This window comes from Pelodiscus sinensis, chromosome 6 (genome assembly GCF_049634645.1).
Source record: "Pelodiscus sinensis isolate JC-2024 chromosome 6, ASM4963464v1, whole genome shotgun sequence".
NCBI lineage: Eukaryota > Metazoa > Chordata > Testudines > Trionychidae > Pelodiscus > Pelodiscus sinensis.
The window spans coordinates 2,710,832-2,731,152 of NC_134716.1; the positions used below are offsets into that span (position 1 = coordinate 2,710,832).

The window sequence follows — 20,321 nt, forward strand, 5'->3', positions numbered from 1 at the left end:
GTCACTGTTGGAAGACAGGACAGTGGGCTAGATGGATCTTCGGTCTGATCCATATGGCCCTTCTTATGCTATACCAACACAGATCCTTGAAATGTAGCAGAGTGGATTTTGTCCTCCATTACAAGGGGGCAACTTCAATGCCTGGCCACCACAGAAAGCTACACTGGCTAGGCAGAGGGACCTTGCAGAAAGAAGGAAAGCACTCACTTCAGCCACCCGGGATAAATTCTTAGTACTTCTTGCTCTCTCGATTTGGCTCTGATGATCCACGCTTCGGGCACCGCCTCTCGGAACACGGGGCCAGAGCTGGTTTCTTCTGCACCGTTGTTTCTGTTGATGACGTCATCAGAAAACAAGGTCTGCTGAGTAAAAGTCTGGAGCTCATAGTGCTGTTGATCGTCGTTGATGTAGTATGCTCTCAGCGCGGCCTCCTACGACACCACATAGAACAGAGCAATTGACTCGCCTCTGAAAACGTTCATCAGTTATGAAATTCAGCTACTTTGCCATCTTGAAAAGATTTTTCTAGAAGGACGGAAAAACTGGGGCGCAGCCGGGTCTGCGGTGCCAGGAGAGGCAGGAAGCTGCCTTAGCCTCCCTGCTGCAGTGCTGACTGGAAGCCGCTCGAGGTGAGACCCTCCTGTCCCAGCCCTGACCCACCCCGCAAAGACAGAGCCCCCTCCTACACGCTGAAGCTCTCCTCTTCAGCCCCACCCCAGAGCCCACACTCCTGTCAAATTATGTCAGGTCACGGGCATCAATTTTCTTAAGCTGAGAACTGAGAAGAAAAAGTTTGAAAACCGCTGCACTATCAGACAAAACAGTTATCCATTTCAGAGTCGCTTACCACAACCTCTTCACTTTTTGCAATCCTTGCAACGGAAATCAGTCGAAATTGATTGCGTTTTACTGCATCGTTCCCATCAAATATCTTTAATGTTTGTTTACCTACAGAAAATAGAGGATTACACGACCATAACAACATCGAATACCATCATACCTCAATAAGTATGCAGCCCGTGACTGGACAATACAACTCACAAAAATCTGCTCTCAGTTAGTTTTAAAGAACAACCTATCTTTGCATTCTCTTAAGTTTACTTTCATTTTCCTGCTGTTGGGCTAAAATGTAACTCAACTACGGTCAAGTGTATGTAACTTAATACCAGCTGGAGAAGGCATCCATGTAGCGCTATCAATGAGTTCCTCTCAGTGTGACAGTGGTAAGCAATACAGATTTGGGTGTGATCCCCAGGCCTCATGTCTCCCTGGTTCTGCTATTCACAATGGCAATATTGTTCCAACGGGTGCAAGGGCCAAACTCTTATCTATATTACATTTTTACAAGGCATGTGTTATGAACACGGGCCTTCATGCACAAGTGGCTCCAAGTGCCCTGTTTACGCTCCCTGTTACAACCGCAGCTGCTACAGCTCTGAAAGAAACCAGATGTGGGATAAAAAATGTCCAGCTCTGTGTGATGACAAGCAAAGCGAGAGGAGCCGAAAAGGCTGTCATGAGGGGGGGAAGTTCAGATGCTTTCGCTGGCTGAAATGTCTTCTGGGTGGTTCATTTGGTCTTTAAATTGCACCCTCTTCTCACTCAAAAGGCCGTCCGTCATGGTCGCTCACGCAAAAGGCCATCTATCCTGAGGATCTTCCCTCTGCCTTACTATGGCTAGGGCCAGCTTGAGGGAAAAGGGAATCCTGGGCCAACTTGTGTTTTGGTCCCCCCGCGGCCACATAGGCATGGCACCCCTCAATTTCCCTTGGCACCTATGGGCTCCCCAATACCTACACTAGCGATGAAAAATCCTGCTTAAACAATTTAACCAGTTAAACATTATGCAGCTCTGGCCGGGCTGCAGCGCCCCCTACCTGAGGCGCAGCGGGTTGCTCCAGCCAGGCCAGGCCTGCTCAGGACAGGTCAGGCTTTAGCAACCTATTCTACGGCCTTTTCTTTCAATAAACTGTTCAAGGAAATGAGAGATTAACAACAACTGATATCAAACCCAGAGCAATCAACGGTGCAAAAATTGCACTGCCCAGTTGCCAATGGACTTCAGTCCTGAAATACAAACACCACTATATTGATTGGCCTCACCTCCGCAGAAGGTAGAACTTTTTTTGCTTATGTCCTTGGTAAGATTTGAACCCATGTATCCACAGATGAAAGGCTAGTGCTTAAAAGAAACATCTTGCCTGCCCTCCAAACATATCACTTAGCATCCCGGGATCGTGAAATAGACACGATTTTTTAGTTGCTACCGCCAGAGATGGTTAGATGCGATTTACCAACAATACTACTTATAAAAGCGATTACAGGACAGAGATACTGACCCATGGAAATCATCCCTAGAGAAGTTGGATTGCAATGATTTAACTCATTCATTCATGAATGCCGTCACCTCTTTTCACTACAATGCTCGAGTGGATTTCACAGAAAGTCCTATCCCTTATCACGTCATACGCATAAAAATGTCCTGACCCAACATTGAATACGCAGGAAGATCTGTAATTACTATTAGCACATAATTGTCTGACCAGAGTGAAGCTTTCTTTACAAGCCCTATTTTTTTTTTCTAATGAAGATCAGGTTAAGGGCATATAATAAAGGCTGCAGTGAGCCAATATTCCCAACTCACTAAAATTCGACTTACTTGATTCTGTTGAAATTTGGGCATCTTTCACAGACGCCTGTGTTAAGCCATCAACATCCTCATCTTCATCTGTAGAAAGACAAGTTTCAAGGAGCTGGTTAGCTTTTAGTTTGAGCTGCACTAAACAACAGTTTAGTCTTATTTAAAATAGTTTTATGGAAAAGATAGCGACAACAAAAGTCACAGGGTAGGCACACATTATAACTGAGCATTTTTCCTTCTTCTAGTACTTTTATTTACAATGAAACTCACCATTAAACATAGCAATGAATGTATGTAACACACACTGACAATAGGCAATAACATGTAACAACTGAGTGTGTGTGAGAAAGAAAAATTCTCTCATTGATTGTCTCAATATTACTACCTTCAAATGTCATCCTTTTTGCAACCTTGCCTAGGGAGGTTGTGGAATCTCCATCTCTGGAGATATTTAAGAGCAGGTTAGACAGACACCTGTCAGGGAGGATCTAGACGATGGTACTGGGTCCTGCCGTGAGGGCAGGGGACTGGACTCGATGACCTCTCGAGGTCCCTTCCAGTTCTAGTGTTCTAGGATTCTATGTGTGCCTATAAATTAAAAGTATTTTTTCTGATATGTTTTAAATGACCAAATTATAACAGGAATCAGAGTATTAAATTGTTTTCAATCAGATCTATGCATTTAATAAAAACAATTCTGTAACTAAATAGTTACAAAATAACACAGAATTTTGTTTACCCAGTTCTAGAAAAGAACACTTAGGGGAATTTTATTACTTAAAACTGAGGTTCACTGTATTAGATGGCTTATAGTTTGTTTTTATAGCCTTAAAAATGTACGGAGGCAACTTAAATTTGGATAATGCAACTTTGTAAAATAAGCATATATAATCAGAAGAATTATAATGGAGAAAACCTTTCTCTGCTACTTAATATAACAAAGCTAGTTACCATCCTTAAAGTATAAAAATAATTGTTAAGGAGAAATTTAAGTTTACATTTGGGATGTTTGAAATTTAAAGCCTAAAAAGAAACAAGGCATAAGAACATCCTGGCTCCAGAAAACTAAAAGAAATAAGCAGCGCGCGCTCTAGGTGGCAGCAAAATGTTATCCTACAAATTAAATCCCTTCCACATGGAATTGGCAAATGTTTCATTACAAACATGGAAAGCAAAATACTGACTGTCATGAAGTACTAAATAAAAACAGTACTCACATCAATGATTGGTTATATCAGCACCATCTTCCTAGTTTGCCAACCAAAACTCACGTCTACCGTTTCCTCAATGCACACTACAACTGTTGCTTATATGATAAATTACTAAATGTATGCGAGGGTGAGGGGTAGGAATGTGAAGAGGTAACTGGTTAACCTTACTGGGTGATGCTTATCGGCTAGCGGTTAACCGGTCCTCGGAAGCAGCCTCCCTTCACAGGCCAGGGCTGGAGCCGGCTGGTGGGGTCCCCCACCCGGGACCCCACTTTATCAGTTCAACCTAACGTTTAACCAGTTAACTGATTAAACGGGATTTTACACTCCTGGCGAGGGGAAGAAATATTTGATCGAAAAAGGTGCTTAAAATGCAGTTGCTTTCTCCTCCCTTCCCTTGAGATGTAGTTTTCCTGTAAATGTAGAAGCTACTTCATCTCTGGAATAAATTGAGGCTACAGCCTAAGACATGATTTTGTTCACAAAACCCCCCCAAAACCCTTAAAAAAACCCGAGGAGTCCTGTGGCACCTTAGACACAAACAGATTTATTAGGGAATAAACGTTAAGTGGGTAAAACCTCCCTCATCTGATGAAGCAGGGGTTTGTCCATGGAAGCTCATGATCCTATATATTTGTTAGTCTCTAAGTTGCCGCAGGACTGATTGTTGTTTCTAAAGTTACAGACTAGCACAGCAGCCCCTCTGGGAGGGGAAAAAAAAAAAAAAAAAAAAAAAGAATCTCCATCAAAAAGTCCTGTGTTTGTAAATTTTCTTTAGAACATGTTACAGCAAGAAAACCAGGGCACCTACATATTTACCGTCAAACTCAGTTGAATTAATGCCAAATAGTCAAGCAGAAACAAGAATTTAGCAAAGGTATGTAGAAGCCACTTTATGTAGCAGTAGTAACAGGCTTAGCAAGTAACAGATTCATATTACATCCTCAAAAAAGACAAACTACATCATCAACAACATTAAGAGATTCAGTTAAGATACGGATGTAAAACATAGTAACTGCACATATTTAGCACTTTATTGGATACAGTTTTTAAAGTCTTTACCTGGTTCTGTTTGCAGGCTCTCTGATATCCGAAAACAGTGCATTTTGCTGAAATTGCGAGAAACCAAACGCACACAATTTGGAGGAAGGATCATGTCCCTTAGTCTTCCAAAAGTACATTCTGGTGGCACAATAATGTAGCAAGAAGCGTGAGCCTATAAATAGACACAACATTAAATACTGCTCAAACCTCAGACATTTAACTGGTAAAAAAAAAAAAAAGTTCTCGCTGTAACCAAACAGTCAGTGCTTTGCAAACCACACTGGAACACACTCGTATTTATTGTAAACTGCTCCATCTCTTGTGCTATGAATGCAGCTGCATCCACTGGCATAAGATTTGATTTTAACTCACTATATTTGTATTGACATAACAGGGAGAATTCCTTACATGTGAAGACACTTTACAAGTTTTAAAACACTCCATTGAAATCGCAAAGTTAACATACATAGATATATAGGAACAACTGTTAGATTGTTTTGCATCTGATCCATTCACAAGTGAGAAGAGGATCAAAACATGGATACGTGTGTTATAATTAATCTGGTTGGGAGTCAGAGGCTACAATTTCCTCTCGGGGTTTTAGTTTCCTCGATAAATTCAGGAATTGTCCTTTCTGGAGCTTATATTATTAGCTCAGACCTTAGAGTAAATTTCTGCCTTCCGTTTATCCTAGGCCATCTATTTAACCTTAGAATCAGAATATGGTCAATACATATGATAAGCTGCTGAAGAAAGCCAGTAAAAGAAGTTTGGGAAAAAAATCCACCATTTTTCTTTGAAAAACTGAAGTACTATAGAAACAATGTTATTCTTTAAAAACTGAAATAATATATACAACATTATTTATTTTTAAAAGTCATTTTGAATATCTACATAATTCAGATAAAATATTCCTGATCATTCCCGATCAACTGATGAATTGTTTAGCCTTAAAAAAAGGTATTTTTAAAGAAATTAGAACAGTGTAGGAATTCAAAAATAGTTTTTTAAATTATTAAACATATTTTTCGCTTCCCTTCCCTAACAGTTTGGGTGTTATTTCCCTACACTCTTTCTATGTTTCCACCCCTAGATGACAAATAATGGATGCAGGGACCCCTATGTACAGAGTAGGTTGTATATCAGTTTTACATCAGTAACGAGTTTTGGCTCGCTTCTGGATGAGACACAGCACACAAAGGTAGGATCGTTTTATGACATAGGGGAATCAAATATTAGCATTACAAAAGGGTGGCCACAAAATCAAATACACGGTAGGAAATATTGGTAACAGTTTCCAGGGTTCAGCAACATGCCATGCTGACGGACTGAACACAAAGAGGTTAGAATGAGGGATTCTATGCAATCAGCAGCCTGTATGTTTGTTTCTTTTATCCACAACACAAGGACTAGCTTGTAATATACCAACTGTGCGACAGCCACAAGACACAAAGCAGAGCAGCAGCCGTGTACTGAATGAAGAAGCCTCAGCATAAGACCAAAGAACCCCATTAAGACACAACATGACGGATGTCTTCATTTTATCCCCTTCTTTTAAAATTCCTCCTTTTTGGAGACTACAGAAAACAAACCCCAGACTCACTTTGGCTCTGATTTACTGTGCATCATCTAACAAATGCCTGACTTACGCCTGGCCAGCTTGAAATATAGAACATCAACAAGGCTTTTAGTTCCACCGGCATGCCTAACGACGCTGACGTACCAGAATGCCGCACCACTCACATCTCATGCCAGAGAGCACCTCTGAGGAACCACAGGTTTTCTTGCACACCTCACAGCGAGCACTGGACGAAAGAATTCCCTCCCTCCAGTGGTGATGGTAGGTATCCTGAGAAAATGGATCAATCAATTGCATTATACCCAATGGGAAAACACGGCTGTGTCCCTAAATTAGTAAAAAGCTTGAGGAAAAACATCATAGAACGTCGCGCATATTTAATGAATTTAATACACGAAAAGAAAGTACTTTCCTATTGAAATACAGCGTAAGCAAGTTTGCAGCAGTCCATTAAAGTTGTGCAGTAAATCAAGGATAAAGAAGTCTTGCTGTCCTGTTTTTTTGCTGAGTGTTGTACTATAGAGCCCTGTCATAAATGCATCAATTCACAGAACACTATTTGGCATTGAAATAGTTCCATCTGCTCAGCCCAAAATTCGATCTCTAAATATTCGGCGAAGTTGGAAGGAAACTTTTACAGATTAAAAACTGGAGGAGCAAACATTAAACATCTTGCCTGAGTCACCAGCAGCGGAGAGTCAGAGGAACAGACCTCTGAAACATGTGGCCTCTATAATAATTCTCTGTCCTTGGGCTGTTTCACACGGCACTACCACTCAAAATGCAGAAAAGCCATAGCAAAAGGATGAAAGACAAAACCATCACATCAGCTGTGAGGAGACCCTTTCCACAAAGCTGCCACTCTGTGCCTGCCCTCTCAGTTGTCACCCTAAAAGGAAAGCTGGCAACGCTTTCAAAACACAAGCATGGGAGCTCAAACCTTTGCTAGACTCGCAGGGCACATCTACACTACACTGCCGCAGTCGACCTTCTGGGGTTCGACTGAGCGGGTCTAGCGCAGACCTGCTAAATCGAACTCAGGACGCGTCGAACTCCAGTCGGCCTCCCGCTGTGTGGACGGCACGGAAGCACAATGTAAGATACATAGCTGGAGTCGATGTAACTTCCGGAGCTGGAGTTGCATATCTTACTTTGACCTTCTGATGCAGTATAGACCAGGCCTATAAGTTACTGACTGAAGAGAGCTAGTGTGGCTATGGTTTATTACTCCAGCTCACTAACAGCCCTCTACACCATAGCTGCTTCCCAACCCCCAAGGACTGGGGAGGTGTTAACAGGTCACTTCAATGGTTGTCAGCCAGGGGCCCAGGCCCCCCGGGGGGCTACAAGAAGTTTTAGGGGGTCCACCAAGCAGGGCCAGCATTAGACCTTTTGGCCTTGGAAAGGGTTCAGAAAAGGGCAACTAAAATGATTAGGGGTTTGGAACGGGTCCCATACGAGGAGAGGTTAAAGCGACTGGGACTTTTCAGTTTAGAAAAGAGGAGACTGAGGGGGGATATGATAGAGGTCTATAAAATCACGAGTGGTGTGGAGAGGGCCAATAAAGAAAAGTTATTTATTAGTTCCCTAAATAGAAGAACTAGAGGACACCAAATGAAATTAATGGGGAGCAGGTTTAAAACTAATAAAAGAAAGTTCTTCTTCACGCAGCGTGTAGTCAACCTGTGGAACTCCTTGCCAGAGGAGGCTGTGAAGGCTAGAACTATAATAGAGTTTAAAGAGAAGCTAGATAATTTCATGGAGGTTAGGTCCATAAAAGGCTATTAGCCAGGGGATAAAATGGTGTCCTTGGCCTCTGTTTTTCAGAGGCTGGAGAGAGATGGCAGGAGACAAATCGCTTGATCATTGTCTTCGGTCCTCCCTCTCTGGGGTAGCTGGTGCTGGCCACTGTCGGCAGACAGGATACTGGGCTAGAAGGACCTTTGGTCTGACCCAGTACGGCCGTTCTTATGTTCTAGACTTGCTGGGGCCCAAGGAGAAATCCCAAATCCCATTGCAGGGGGGTCAATCCTGGGGTCCAAGCCCCACCACCCTGAGCTAAAGCCAAAGCCTGAGCAAATTCGCTTCATGGGGCCCCTGTGGCGTGCAGTTCCAGGCAGCTTCCCTGCTCACTACTGCCTAATGCTGGTCCTGGCTTTTATACGCAGAAAGAGTTGGCGTGGCACAAATGGCCATGGAGTTTTTATAGCATGTAAATAATGGGGGGAGAGCTCTCAGACCTCCTGGTCCACTTCATCTTGAATTGTCCCTTGAACTGCATGTTAACTATTTTGCTCCACCTTGCATTTAGCTGCAGCACTAAGTCTATTTCCCAGACCTGAACCAGAGCTCTGTGCAGCTTGTGTCTCTCCCCACAACAGAAGTGGGTCCAATTAAACTACTACCTCATTCACTTTGTGTCTCTAACATCCTGGGACCGACACAGCTACCAAGTGCACACAGAAAAACGTTCATTTTCATGTCAAGTTCTATCAACAGCCCACAATGTCCTATACTGAACGCTAAATCTATACACAGGAAATTACTTGGCATTCGATCTTTGGCACCTACCCCTACGACAACAATGGATCTTTTCAGAATGCCCCGTCAGTCTTCAGTACAAGAGATGGAAGACGACATTTTGGTGCAAAAAGCAACGGTGCTAAGGTAACATTTAGGCCTGATTTTCAGAACCAATTAGTATCTGGCACTAACGACTGACCCCCAGGGAAGCTGCTAGCTGCTCAATATAAGCCTTGAAAGCCACTTGATTACCTTAATTTTCAGCAAAGTTTTGGCTACAATTCAGAAATGAGCCACCTTTTGTACTCCGATGGTAATTATATGCGTCCTGCTAGCAGCCTGGTACTGGTTAGCATTACAGCTTCACAACACGAGAAGCAAAAGATCGGAGACAGAAGCAGCACTGGAGAAGAGAGAATTTCCATAGTCCCACCTCCAAAGCGTGGTCTTTGGTTTTTTCAATAAAGCCAGATTTTCTGAATGACTCACCATATGCTTAATCTGAGCAAATATCAGTAACAAGTTGAGGGGGGAGGTGCATCAGTTCACAACAAAAGCCAACAAGATACAGGATGTATTTTTCTGTTCTTTATACATCAGGAACAGATCTACCTAAACAATGCTGCTCGCGCAGTAAAGCACAGAACAGAAACTGGAGGAGGGTGTTCTTTGGGGGCCGGGGAGGGGAGGCAATTCAGATTTGTTTTCCACGGACTCTACTTCACGTTCCGCTCTAGCCTCCGAAGTTAATACTCACGTGATCCTGGTGCCCATGTTGGTGGCACTGACGACAGTCGCTGCAAGCAAACGGGAGACAATCGGCATGCACGTGGAGTTCACACACTGAAAGCAAAAAAGGAAACAGGAAATGTCTTTAACACCCGGGTTTTCTTGATTGTTTTCCTGTCTCCCCACACAGCATTTCACCTGCCACGTATGGGTCAGCACAGACAGGCAGAGTGCAAGAAACTTATCTTTGTTATGGTGTTTGTGATTCAATTTGCTTGGCGTTTCATTGATGCAACTATTATTTAACTGAAAAAAGCAAGGCTGTAGGAAACCAAAGCTAATTTTGCTCTAAGCGATTTGATTCGTTCTTTCAATAAAGAGAATTACAACAATTGTCTAGCTTGTTGTAAGGATGGCTATTGTCTGACTCAAAGAAACTAGCCCTCTTTAGTAATATCACCTCTCGCCTGAAACTGGACAGTTTGCTTGAAATGAGAATATGGAGTTCAGGAAACTCTCACTAATACGAAGGGAAACTTCCTCATTTCCTACAGCTGAGGACATGCCCAACACAGAAGAGTTGCCTGCTTATCAATAAAAACAAGGACTCTGGTGGTACTTTGAACACTAATGAATTTTTATGAAACAGACTGACACAGCTACCTCTCTGACACTTACCTATAAATGATATCCAACCAACAAGCCACATCTCCAAAGAGCTGACATTGCAGGGGGAAGGTGGGCAGACAGCTATAAACATTCCAAACATCACATCTTCCAACTCCTTCGCTCTGCTAGTCTAACGCCTGGTCTACACTACAGGGGAAGGTCGAATTAAGACACACAACTCCAGCTATGTTAATTATGCAAACGCTCCTGTCAACGTCCCTCATTCCTCGTGAGAAGCAGGTGTTCTGGCACTGATGGGAGCGCCCTCTAAGTTTGATTTAGCGGGTCTTTACTAGACCCTCTAAATCAAACTACAGAAAATCGATCATGAGAGTGTCAATTTTCCAGGTGGTGAAGACGTGGCCTCAGAGTTCCCAAGGGATGAGCAGACATGGAGTCTGACAAAATGTGCCTTCAAAACAGAGGAAGTATAGAGTCCTGGGACACTGAATAGTGTCCTACCGCACACTTGTAACCTGATGCCTCAATAAGAGACAGGCTTCCTCCTTGCACATCCTTAGCTGGACTGGAAACAGACAATAAAACAATCACTGGAAGCAAACACCTCTGTTACACACACACACACACACACAGTTGTTAAGGGAGTGCAAGGAGTTTGCACTGTCACGGCCTCTACAGTATGTTGTGCCTGCGTGTGGAGAGCCAGAGACTCATCATCAGGACTGCTTTTGACAGATCTCTTGGTTTCTGTTATTTCCACTCCAGCTCATCTGACGAAGTGGGTTTTGCCCATGAAAGGTCACGATCCTATATGTCTCTAAGGGTACATCTAGACTGCAAGTTTCTTTCGAAAGAGAGCATCCACACTTCAAAACTGTATCGAAAAAGTGATCGGCTTTTTCGAAAGAGAGCGTCCAGACTGCATGGACGCTCTCTCGAAAGAAAACCCTGATTGCTACTATTCACAAAATGGTCATCAGGGCACCTGTGCTTTTTTTCGATTGCTACCTCTTTCAAAAAATGCCCCTGTTCTGCATCCACACACGCCATTTTTCGAAAGAGCTCTTTCAAAAAAGTTGTTCTTCCTCGTAATTGAGGTTTACCAATGTCAGAAAACCCCCCCTGCATTCTTCCGATTTAATTCTGAAAGAATGCAATTGCAGTGTGGATGCAGGTGAAGTTTTCTCAAAAAAAGGGCAGTTTTTTTTCAAAAAAGCAATGTAGTCTAGACATACCCTAAGGTGCCACAGGACTGCTTGTTGTTTTTAAAGTTACGGACTAACAAGGCAACCCCTCTGAGACATATTATCAGGACTGTTACTCCAGCATCTTTAATGACAAGTGTAGTTTAGTAGGAGAGCCAGCATTATTGTAAAACCAAAAGGAAATATTTTTCCACTTGCCTCTGCCTGGCTTGTTAGGTCATCTAGGAAAGTTGGATCAGCCTTCCTCTGACTATACAAAAATACTTTGTGCGCGCAATACACAGAGATGACATTAGAGTCCACTTATAGAACTGGGTTGTCTAACAGCCAGACAGCAGAATTTTCCTTAACGTCTAAATTCTGAAAATCAACCATTTTGCTGTCAGATGCAACCAATGCCTTATTTCAACGTGAATGGATTCTAGAAGAAAAGGAGAACCTCCATCCCATGCACGAGATCTGGCCAAACCTGTCAATGAGTCTGGATTTAACCAAGCCTACAAGTCACCTTTTTCAGTAGCATTCAAGGACTCCACTGTCCCAACAACCTCACACAACTCCAAGAAGCTATTTCAGATCTGACACCAGTGGTCCGTCATGGTGCTAGCCATTAACAACGAGAGTCGGGCTTTCTACAGCAATCAGCCAGATCCCCATCGCGTAGGGTGAATTTTAAACGTGCTTTATTAGCTGCAAGAAATAAATATCTATAAACACGTGCTAGCTAACTGTAGCCCTACACAAAGCTGTGGATAGAATGCCCCATTGTACATCAGCAAACGACCGCCTTACGTTCAAATCTGAAAAGAATCCTTCTGAAAACTGCTATAACAAAGTATGAAATCCCTGAATAAATTAAACATTTCCTAGCTTGCCTGCAAGTTCTGAAGTATAGTTCTACCCCAGCATTGATGAGGTGTTTAAAAAAAAAAAGATATTGTGCAGTTCCAGGATTGTTATTTGTCTGATTCTTTTTTGAACGACACATTTGATAAGGAAAATGTTGACAGTTTTACAAAGTCAACCGAGACAAGCCAAGTTCTTTCCATCCCACACATCACTCCCAGTAACAAAGTCTCTGCAAACCAAACTATGACTTCAGTGAGGTTACACAAGTGTAGCTGAGCGGACCGTAGCAACAATTCTGTTGTTGATACACTTGGCAGAGTAGAACCGGCAGCTCCCTTAAAGCTACCTTGGCCCTGCAGTGCTAATAGGAGTAAAGGCTGGAAACTGCGTAGCAGCTGGCAGATGTGCCACCAAATTCCAAAATGAACAGATCTGTGGAGTAGGAAGGGGACAGTTTGGAGACAGGTTTCAGAGGGGTTAGCCTGTGTCAACAAAAACAACAAGGAGTCCGGTGGCACTGTAAAGACTAACATTAGGACAGAAGTTGCTGTGAGCGACAACCCACTTCTTCAGATGGTTTGGAGAGAAAAAGAGAAGAAAAAAAGGAAGGGATACCAAGGTGGGAGTATGACATCAGTGTTACCTCAATCAGAGACAGCCACTTTCAGAAGAGAAACGGTCTTGAAACAGTAAGATTTAGGACCGTTTGTGTGTCAAGTTCAGCCCAGGAGCTCAGGGTCAGAACAGCAAAGCCTTTTAGGGGCTCTTTCATATCGTGCTCTTGGCTTGCTTAGTTCACAGCTGAAGGGGAGGGTCTGCAGAGAGGTAGGGGAACGTGTCCGTCAAACACAAAGGAAAAATCTAAACCAAAAACTCATCTCGCGCTGCAAGTGCCTCTCTGTCAGCCATCCCACGTTTCTGAACTTCAGGTTGCAACTCCCCAGTCCGGCACCGACTGGTCCCGAATGGGAGAATTTCCCGGACCAGGAGAGGTCTCCTGTCACCGGCCCCCAAGCCCATCGCCTGCTGCTGGCGGGCTGCCCCCGCAGACACACTGCCTTGCCCTCCTTCACCCCCAGCCTGGCTGGGCTGCTTGCCCAGCTGCTGCTGGCTCCCTGGGCAACACAGGCTCCGGCTCCTGCCGCAGGACTCTGACCCCGCACTCCAGGGAGCTTCTGGGGGGCAGTGCCAGGAGACTCTGCCCTGCACTGCTATGGGGCTCCGGCTTCAGCCCCGAGCTCCCAGCAACTGCTGCAGGGCTCCAGTCCCACATTGACCTGTGCTGCCGTGGCACTCCAGCCTGCCCCCCCGGCCTGGCCCCATGCTGGGGGAAGCTGCTGCAGGGCTCTGGTCCCAGTCTTGTACTGCCCCAGCTGGGCTGTCGACCGTTTCCCTGACCCTGACTAGCCCTCCAGCCCTTAAACTCCCGGGCTCTCTGGTCCAGGAGCATCTGTTGCCCTTCCAAATCATGGATGTTACCAGACCAGAGTGTGCCAGTTTTTCTGGGTGGTAGGTACAACCTGTGGTCCATAGGAAGACCATCAGAAAAGAACACAAGTTTATCTCGCCCATCTAACTTAATAAATCTTTTTTCTGATCCCTGGTGCTGGGCTCCAAACTATCCAATATGACTCCCGATTCGTCCCTCTTTCCCTTCCCTTCCTGCACACTCTACCCTATTGTCTCTTTGGTCACAGCTCTCCTGCCGTGCACTCCGGGAAACACGAGAGCAGGGGAACGTTGTCAGAAGTGCCTGATCGGCTCCCAGTGACTTTCATTTTTGAAATGACCATGTCATTCATGAATGGTGTGTGAGTGGGGCCGGTTGCCCCAAACAAGTGCCAACAAACCCTTCCGACCAACAGTAGGATTATGGCACTTTGCGCAGAAAAGCTATTGCAGAACATTTTTAGAGTAGAATTATTTTTACTGATTCTATTTTCACGTCCCTGTAGGTGCCTAGCTACTATCAACAGATAGTGACTCAGACTGTGTTAAAAAGAGTCTAAAATAGCTTGTCTGTAAAAAAAAAAACCAACATTGGTATGTATTTAAGTCCCAGGATCTCAGAAGCCATCAGGGAGTAAGCATTTGTGCTACACACCAACAGAAAGCTCAGAATCCCATTTCTTCAAGCTTCCTTTTGGACCTGCCACGGCCCCAGACCAGCTTCAACAACAGCCCTGGTTCAGAGCACAATCAGGGGACGGAATCCACATTTGGTGAAGAGACTTATGTCTGCACTGTTTCCCCTAGTTTTTTTTAAGGTATTTGAAGGTGCTCAGTAGCTTGCAATGTTAGTTCAGATTATTGGACAGAACGCAAGTGAAGAAGTACAAAATACACAGAGGTTATCTCAGGAATGCAAAAATAAAGGGAATTGATTTCAGGGTTATCACTGGAATACACACTACATCCTTCAAAATACACATATCTATTTTTGTTACTTACACACACACACACACACACACACACACACAACGGTGCTTATACATGTTTTAAATTACCTTCACATCGATATGCAGGGGACTCTAACTGCTTTCTGCACACAGTGCAAAACTTTCTTTTGTAATGTCCCGGAGGTCCAAAACAATGTGCAACTGGAACCTGTCAAGGAAAACATACAGGGTACATCTTTAAAAAGCAATCACTCTCAGACCAATGGCTATTTAGAAGAATTTGGCATCATTGGAACTTATTGTGTGCACTATATGCGGCAATACATTACTTTATACTATGTGCATGGACATAAAACCGGGAGAAACACAAACTGAAAACAAGCACATGACTTGGATTATACATACCAGAGAGCCTCAAAATTTTAAAATGTGACATGAAAAGGGTGGCACTAATGTGATTTTATTCTTGAAATAGCACACAAAGACTTCAGTTATTATCAGGGTCCCAAGTGCGCATGCACACACACCAGGTCCACAGTAGACTGCAAAGGTCGGCTTAAGGTACAAAACACCAGCTATGTCAAATACGTAGCTGGCGTTGGCTCACTTTAAGCCGAACTTGGTGTCATCTTCACACTGGGAGGCCAACGGGACCTAACGCTCCCATTGGCTTCCCTTCCTCCTAGCAACTGCAAGAAATACCGGCACCGACCGAAGCTACCCTCAGCATTCGATTTAGCAGGTCTTAACTAGACCTGCTAAATCAAATTGCAGAAGATCAATCTCTGGTGTGGCAAGTGGAGATGTGGCCACAGATGGGGGTCCTTGCCCTAACTGACCAGGCAAGATAAACAACAACAAGAAAAGTGCCAAAAGATTATTAACCGGTACTATACGCATCTTTTTAAAAATTAAAGGTTTTCCTCCAAGCCATTATGCTCCCAGCCTTTTGTCCCATCTCAGTCCCAATGCCAATCTACTGACCAAGAGAGCCCTCCTCCACATGGCCCTCCCAGGACACAAACTGACAAGAACAACCCAACGTTGTGAAGCCTGCTCAGCAAAGACACACGTGCCAACCTGCAGCAGCTCGAAAATCTCTTGTGACAGGGATGTGGCAGCTGGCCAGATGGTGGAAATCACTCTGCTGAATCATGGCTGTATGAGTACTATTGCAACACTGGATGCCAGATCCGTGGCTTGGCTCAAAGAGGAATTGCTCAACTTCCCAATGGACGGTGGCATAGCTCCGGATTTTGTTGCTATGGACAGCACAGTTTTAACACATTTTAGGGCCACTCTGCACTTCTTATAAAGTTATGCAACAAAAATCTAATTACTTCTCTGGAATACTGACGTTAGCTGCTGAGATCAGGAAATGCAGGGCCAATGGAGAAACACATGGGTGGAATTTCAGCTTCCAACACAGTAGGAAAAACGCCCAGACTTGAACTGTCTTTTAACACAACATCTCCCTATTCATAACACAGCCTGGATTTAGTTATAGTAACTACAGCTGAATTTTGGAATGGAGGCTTTTCTTCAGCTGCAACAATGCTACCAAACACACACAATAAGCAGGAGTCAAAACATAAGAAAAGCCATATTTGATTAGACAAAAGGTCCATCTTGGATATGTCCTATCTTCCAATACTGGCCAATGCTAGGTGCCCCAGAGGGAACGAACAGAACAAGTAATCAACAAGTGATCCCTCCCCTGTCACCAATTACCAGCTTCTGACAAACAGAGGCTAGGGACACTGTCCCTGCCCATCCTGGCTAATAGCCATTGATGGACCTAACCTCCATGGATTTATCTAGCTCTTTTTTGAACCCTGTTATAATTAGGCCATCACACCATCCTCTGGCAAGGAGTTCCACTGGTTAACTGTACATTGTGTGGCATCATAATTCCATTTGTTTTAAATCTGCTGCCTATTAATTTCATTCAGCAACCCTCTAGTTCTTGTATTGAGTCAATAACGCTTCCTTGTTTACTTTCTTCATAGCAGTCATGATTTTATAGACCTCTACCAGAACCCCTGTAGGCATCTCTTTCCAAGCTGAAAAGTCCGAGTCTTATCAAGCTGTCCTCATACAGAAACTGTTCCTTACCCCTAATCATTTTTGTTGCCCTTCTCTGAACCTGTTCCAATTCCAGTAGATCATTTTCTGAGATGTGGCAACCACAACTGCACACAGAATTCAAGGAGTGAGTGTACTATGGATTTACATAAAGGCGATATAATATTTTCTGTCTTACTCTCTATCCCTTTCCTAAAGACTGCCAACATTTTGTTAGCTTTTCTCACTGCTGCCACTCATTGAGTGGATGTTTTCAGAGAACTATCCACAATGATTCATAGATCTCTTTCTTGAGTGGTAACAGCTACTCTAGAGCCCATCATTTTAGATGAATAGTTAGCATTGTGTTTTCCAATGTACATGACTCTGCATTTATCAACACTGATTTTTGTCTGCCATTTTGTTGCCCGGTCATCCTTTGCAGCTCTTCACAGTCTGCTATGGACTTCACTATCTCGTGTACTTTTCTATCATCTGCAAATTTCGGCATTTTCCCCCTTCTTTTTCCAGGTCATTTCTGAATATGTTGAACAGCCCAGGCCTCTGAGGGACACTGCGATTTATGAACGAATAGCAGAAACATGAAATGGAAAATTTAAAAGGCTTCTTGTTATATATATGAGCCACCTTCTGGAGACATCAGAATTTGAAGCAGCAGATTCCTGTCACATCAGTATCCACAAACAATAACCAGAAGTACTAATATCTCCATTACACTTCAGAATTCAAGTAACTGGTTTCACAAAGTTCAGGTCTAATTTAGGTTCATTTCAGATTTACAAATTTAGGTTACACTTAGTCAGCCTCTTGAATTGAGCAAGCTATCACATCACGTCATTTACTATCTTTTATGGCTCTATGATAATTACATTTCTGATTAAAATGACTTGAAGGAAATTTAGAACATTTCGCCACAGTATTGCACAATAAAAATCATTTCCAGTAAAAATGTGCTAATGCCAGCTTTTAGATGGTACTTGAGATCACACAACGACCACATTTCCATCCTCACTCCAGAAGACAATCCCCCAGGTTTATTTAGCAGGATCTGACACCTCCCATCAGCGTCTGGGATGCTCTAATACATCAGAACACAGGCATAATTATGCTAAGCAATTCTATTCTGCAAATGATCACGACAAAGTAAGCGAAACAAAGGTTTGTCAGTCACAGGATGGGGAAACAACCCCACTTGATTGGATGAGTTCAGAATGATGGGAAAGAGACCGACCCGTAAATGAAATAAGGGATTGGAAATGAAAAACGAACAGGTTTTTTTTGTTTTTTTTTTAACTGGGTAAGCATATTCCTAACAAATTCTTGATTTCCGAATCTCAATTAATTCAGGTGGACAAAAGGGGGGAAAAAAGAAGAAGAAGAAGAAGATAGAATTCTCTAACTAAAGGCAAAAATACAACTGACATACCGCACGTAAACATATTCCTAGGTATATTACAATAGGAAAATATTAATGCTAAAGGTAAGATGATAGATTCACAAATAGCAATATAATTCCCACAGCAAACATAACTCACAGCCCTGCATATACGCATTAGCTTTACATTTTTTCATTAAGACATAAAATGACACTTTGGCCAAGTTACGATTGCTACAGGCATGAATGAATACACTAATATTAGGAAACTTGAAATTAGGGTGCGTAAGGCCTTGCCCACACTAACCCCTGCCCTTGATCTTGTCTACACTAACCTCCACCCTCGAGCTTGTCATCTTCAGTTACATAAATAGCATAGCCAACGTCGATGTACTTACTGTGGTGTCTTATGTGCAGTAAGAGCTGCTCTCCCATCGACGCCAGTTACTCTCCTCATCCTAGTGGAGTAGCAGCCTCCTTGGGAGAACACCCAGAGATCGATTTATTATGTCTAAGCAGGCTCGATAAATCGATGACCAGTGATCGATCGCTGCTACATTGATCTCCGGCATAACAGAGACAAGCCCCTAAGATCTCAACCACAACACTATATTCACACTAGAGCGGGTCAAACATTTTCAGACTGAACACTTTTCAGTCAGAAATCAGAATCATAGAAATGTCAGGCAGGAAATCATCTAGTACAGCCCCTTTTGTTGAGAAAGGACCAAGTAAACCTAGACCAGCCCCATTCAACCTCTTCTTAAAAATTTCCAATTATGTGAATTCCACGACCTTCTCGGAAGCCAGACCCAGAGCGTAACTACCCTTAGAGGCAGGAATAGCTAAAGTACGTCTTCCTTTACTGCATATTAATCCCACAACTTCTAGTCCTGCCTTGAGGACAATCCCTTACCATGGAAGGTGGTGATGTGCTTGTGGTCCAAACCCTGAAACACTACTCATTAAGTAGCTGTGTTTATACTGTGCATTAAACACACACGAGATGGCTTATGTGGTCACAAGAAGCAGTTCTTGGTCCTCATCAATTACAGAACTTTTTTTCCAGTAGGATGACACTAAAACCAGTTTGCCCAGAATGCAACAGAACCTCTACCCAAGAAACACCTGTAAAAACGTCTAAGTGCCAATACAGTGCCAGCCAAGCATTTCCGGACCCAAAAGTGGGTGTTAATACTTACACCCTGAAATGCCCTTCGAAACCCAGTTTACTTATGACCAGAGCATTGCGTAATTCTTCATCTCTGCGTGTTGTTTCCAGCCGTAACTCACCAAGACATCTGAGTCCTGCCCTTTGGACACTGTCTCTCTGTGTAACTGGATACGGTCTTGCTCTATTACTTAATTTATCATATAGAAACTTAGTGTGCAAGATAAAAAACCTGCTTTCACCATCAAATGGCTCTGCTTCCAATCATCTTCAAAGGCCTTTTATTGCCTTTAGTACTACAGTACTATAAGGACTATGCCATGATTAACCTGATTCTCTTCTCCCATTTATATAATTTACAGAACACAGCACTAGTTCATTATGTTAAAAATTCTTCCTAGTAGGTTGCTGGAAGCAGACGACTGTTCAGACAGCAAAATCAAGTGTGTTGTGTAGATAGAAACATTAACCGGGATTTGCAGTACGAGGAGGACTATTCTGTTCTCAGCTATCTAGGGCAGCTGTACTTGCCTTTTTGAATCCTAGCAGGATTTTCCAATTCTCTTAACCTTTGCTCTACAGATAAGCTCCCAACAATGACATGAATAATTGCTTCTGGCCTACAAAACACTCATAAAATTATATAGGCTGTGACAGCATTCTCCTTGTGTTATAGGAATGCTCGCATTTCAAAAATTAGAATTAAATTCGACACTAAGCTGTTCAGGACAAGGCCTACAGACCCAGTTCTCCTCTTACTTACCCCCAAATAAATGCCTGCCCCATTCTAGCAAACCTCGTTCCTTAAACCTCCCATGGGTTGGAATTAACATTACAAAGGGGTGCGGAGCTCTCGCTGCACAGGAAATGGATGGATAAC

At 43.2% G+C, this 20,321-nt stretch overlaps 1 protein-coding gene across 2 annotated transcripts in view; it reads right to left on the reverse strand.

Moving 5' to 3' along the window:
• Positions 1-20,321, reverse strand: part of DGKQ (diacylglycerol kinase theta) — a 101,216-nt gene that overhangs the window by 44,866 nt on the left and 36,029 nt on the right. For both annotated transcript variants that reach the window (XM_075931293.1, XM_075931294.1), the window contains 7 exons: positions 14,919-15,018; positions 9,756-9,841; positions 6,620-6,745; positions 4,915-5,068; positions 2,660-2,728; positions 848-948; positions 208-431 (listed from right to left, as the gene is read on the reverse strand). In XM_075931293.1, coding sequence (XP_075787408.1) covers positions 208-431; positions 848-948; positions 2,660-2,728; positions 4,915-5,068; positions 6,620-6,745; positions 9,756-9,841; positions 14,919-15,018 — 860 coding nt within the window. The remainder of the gene's footprint in view (positions 1-207; positions 432-847; positions 949-2,659; positions 2,729-4,914; positions 5,069-6,619; positions 6,746-9,755; positions 9,842-14,918; positions 15,019-20,321) is intronic.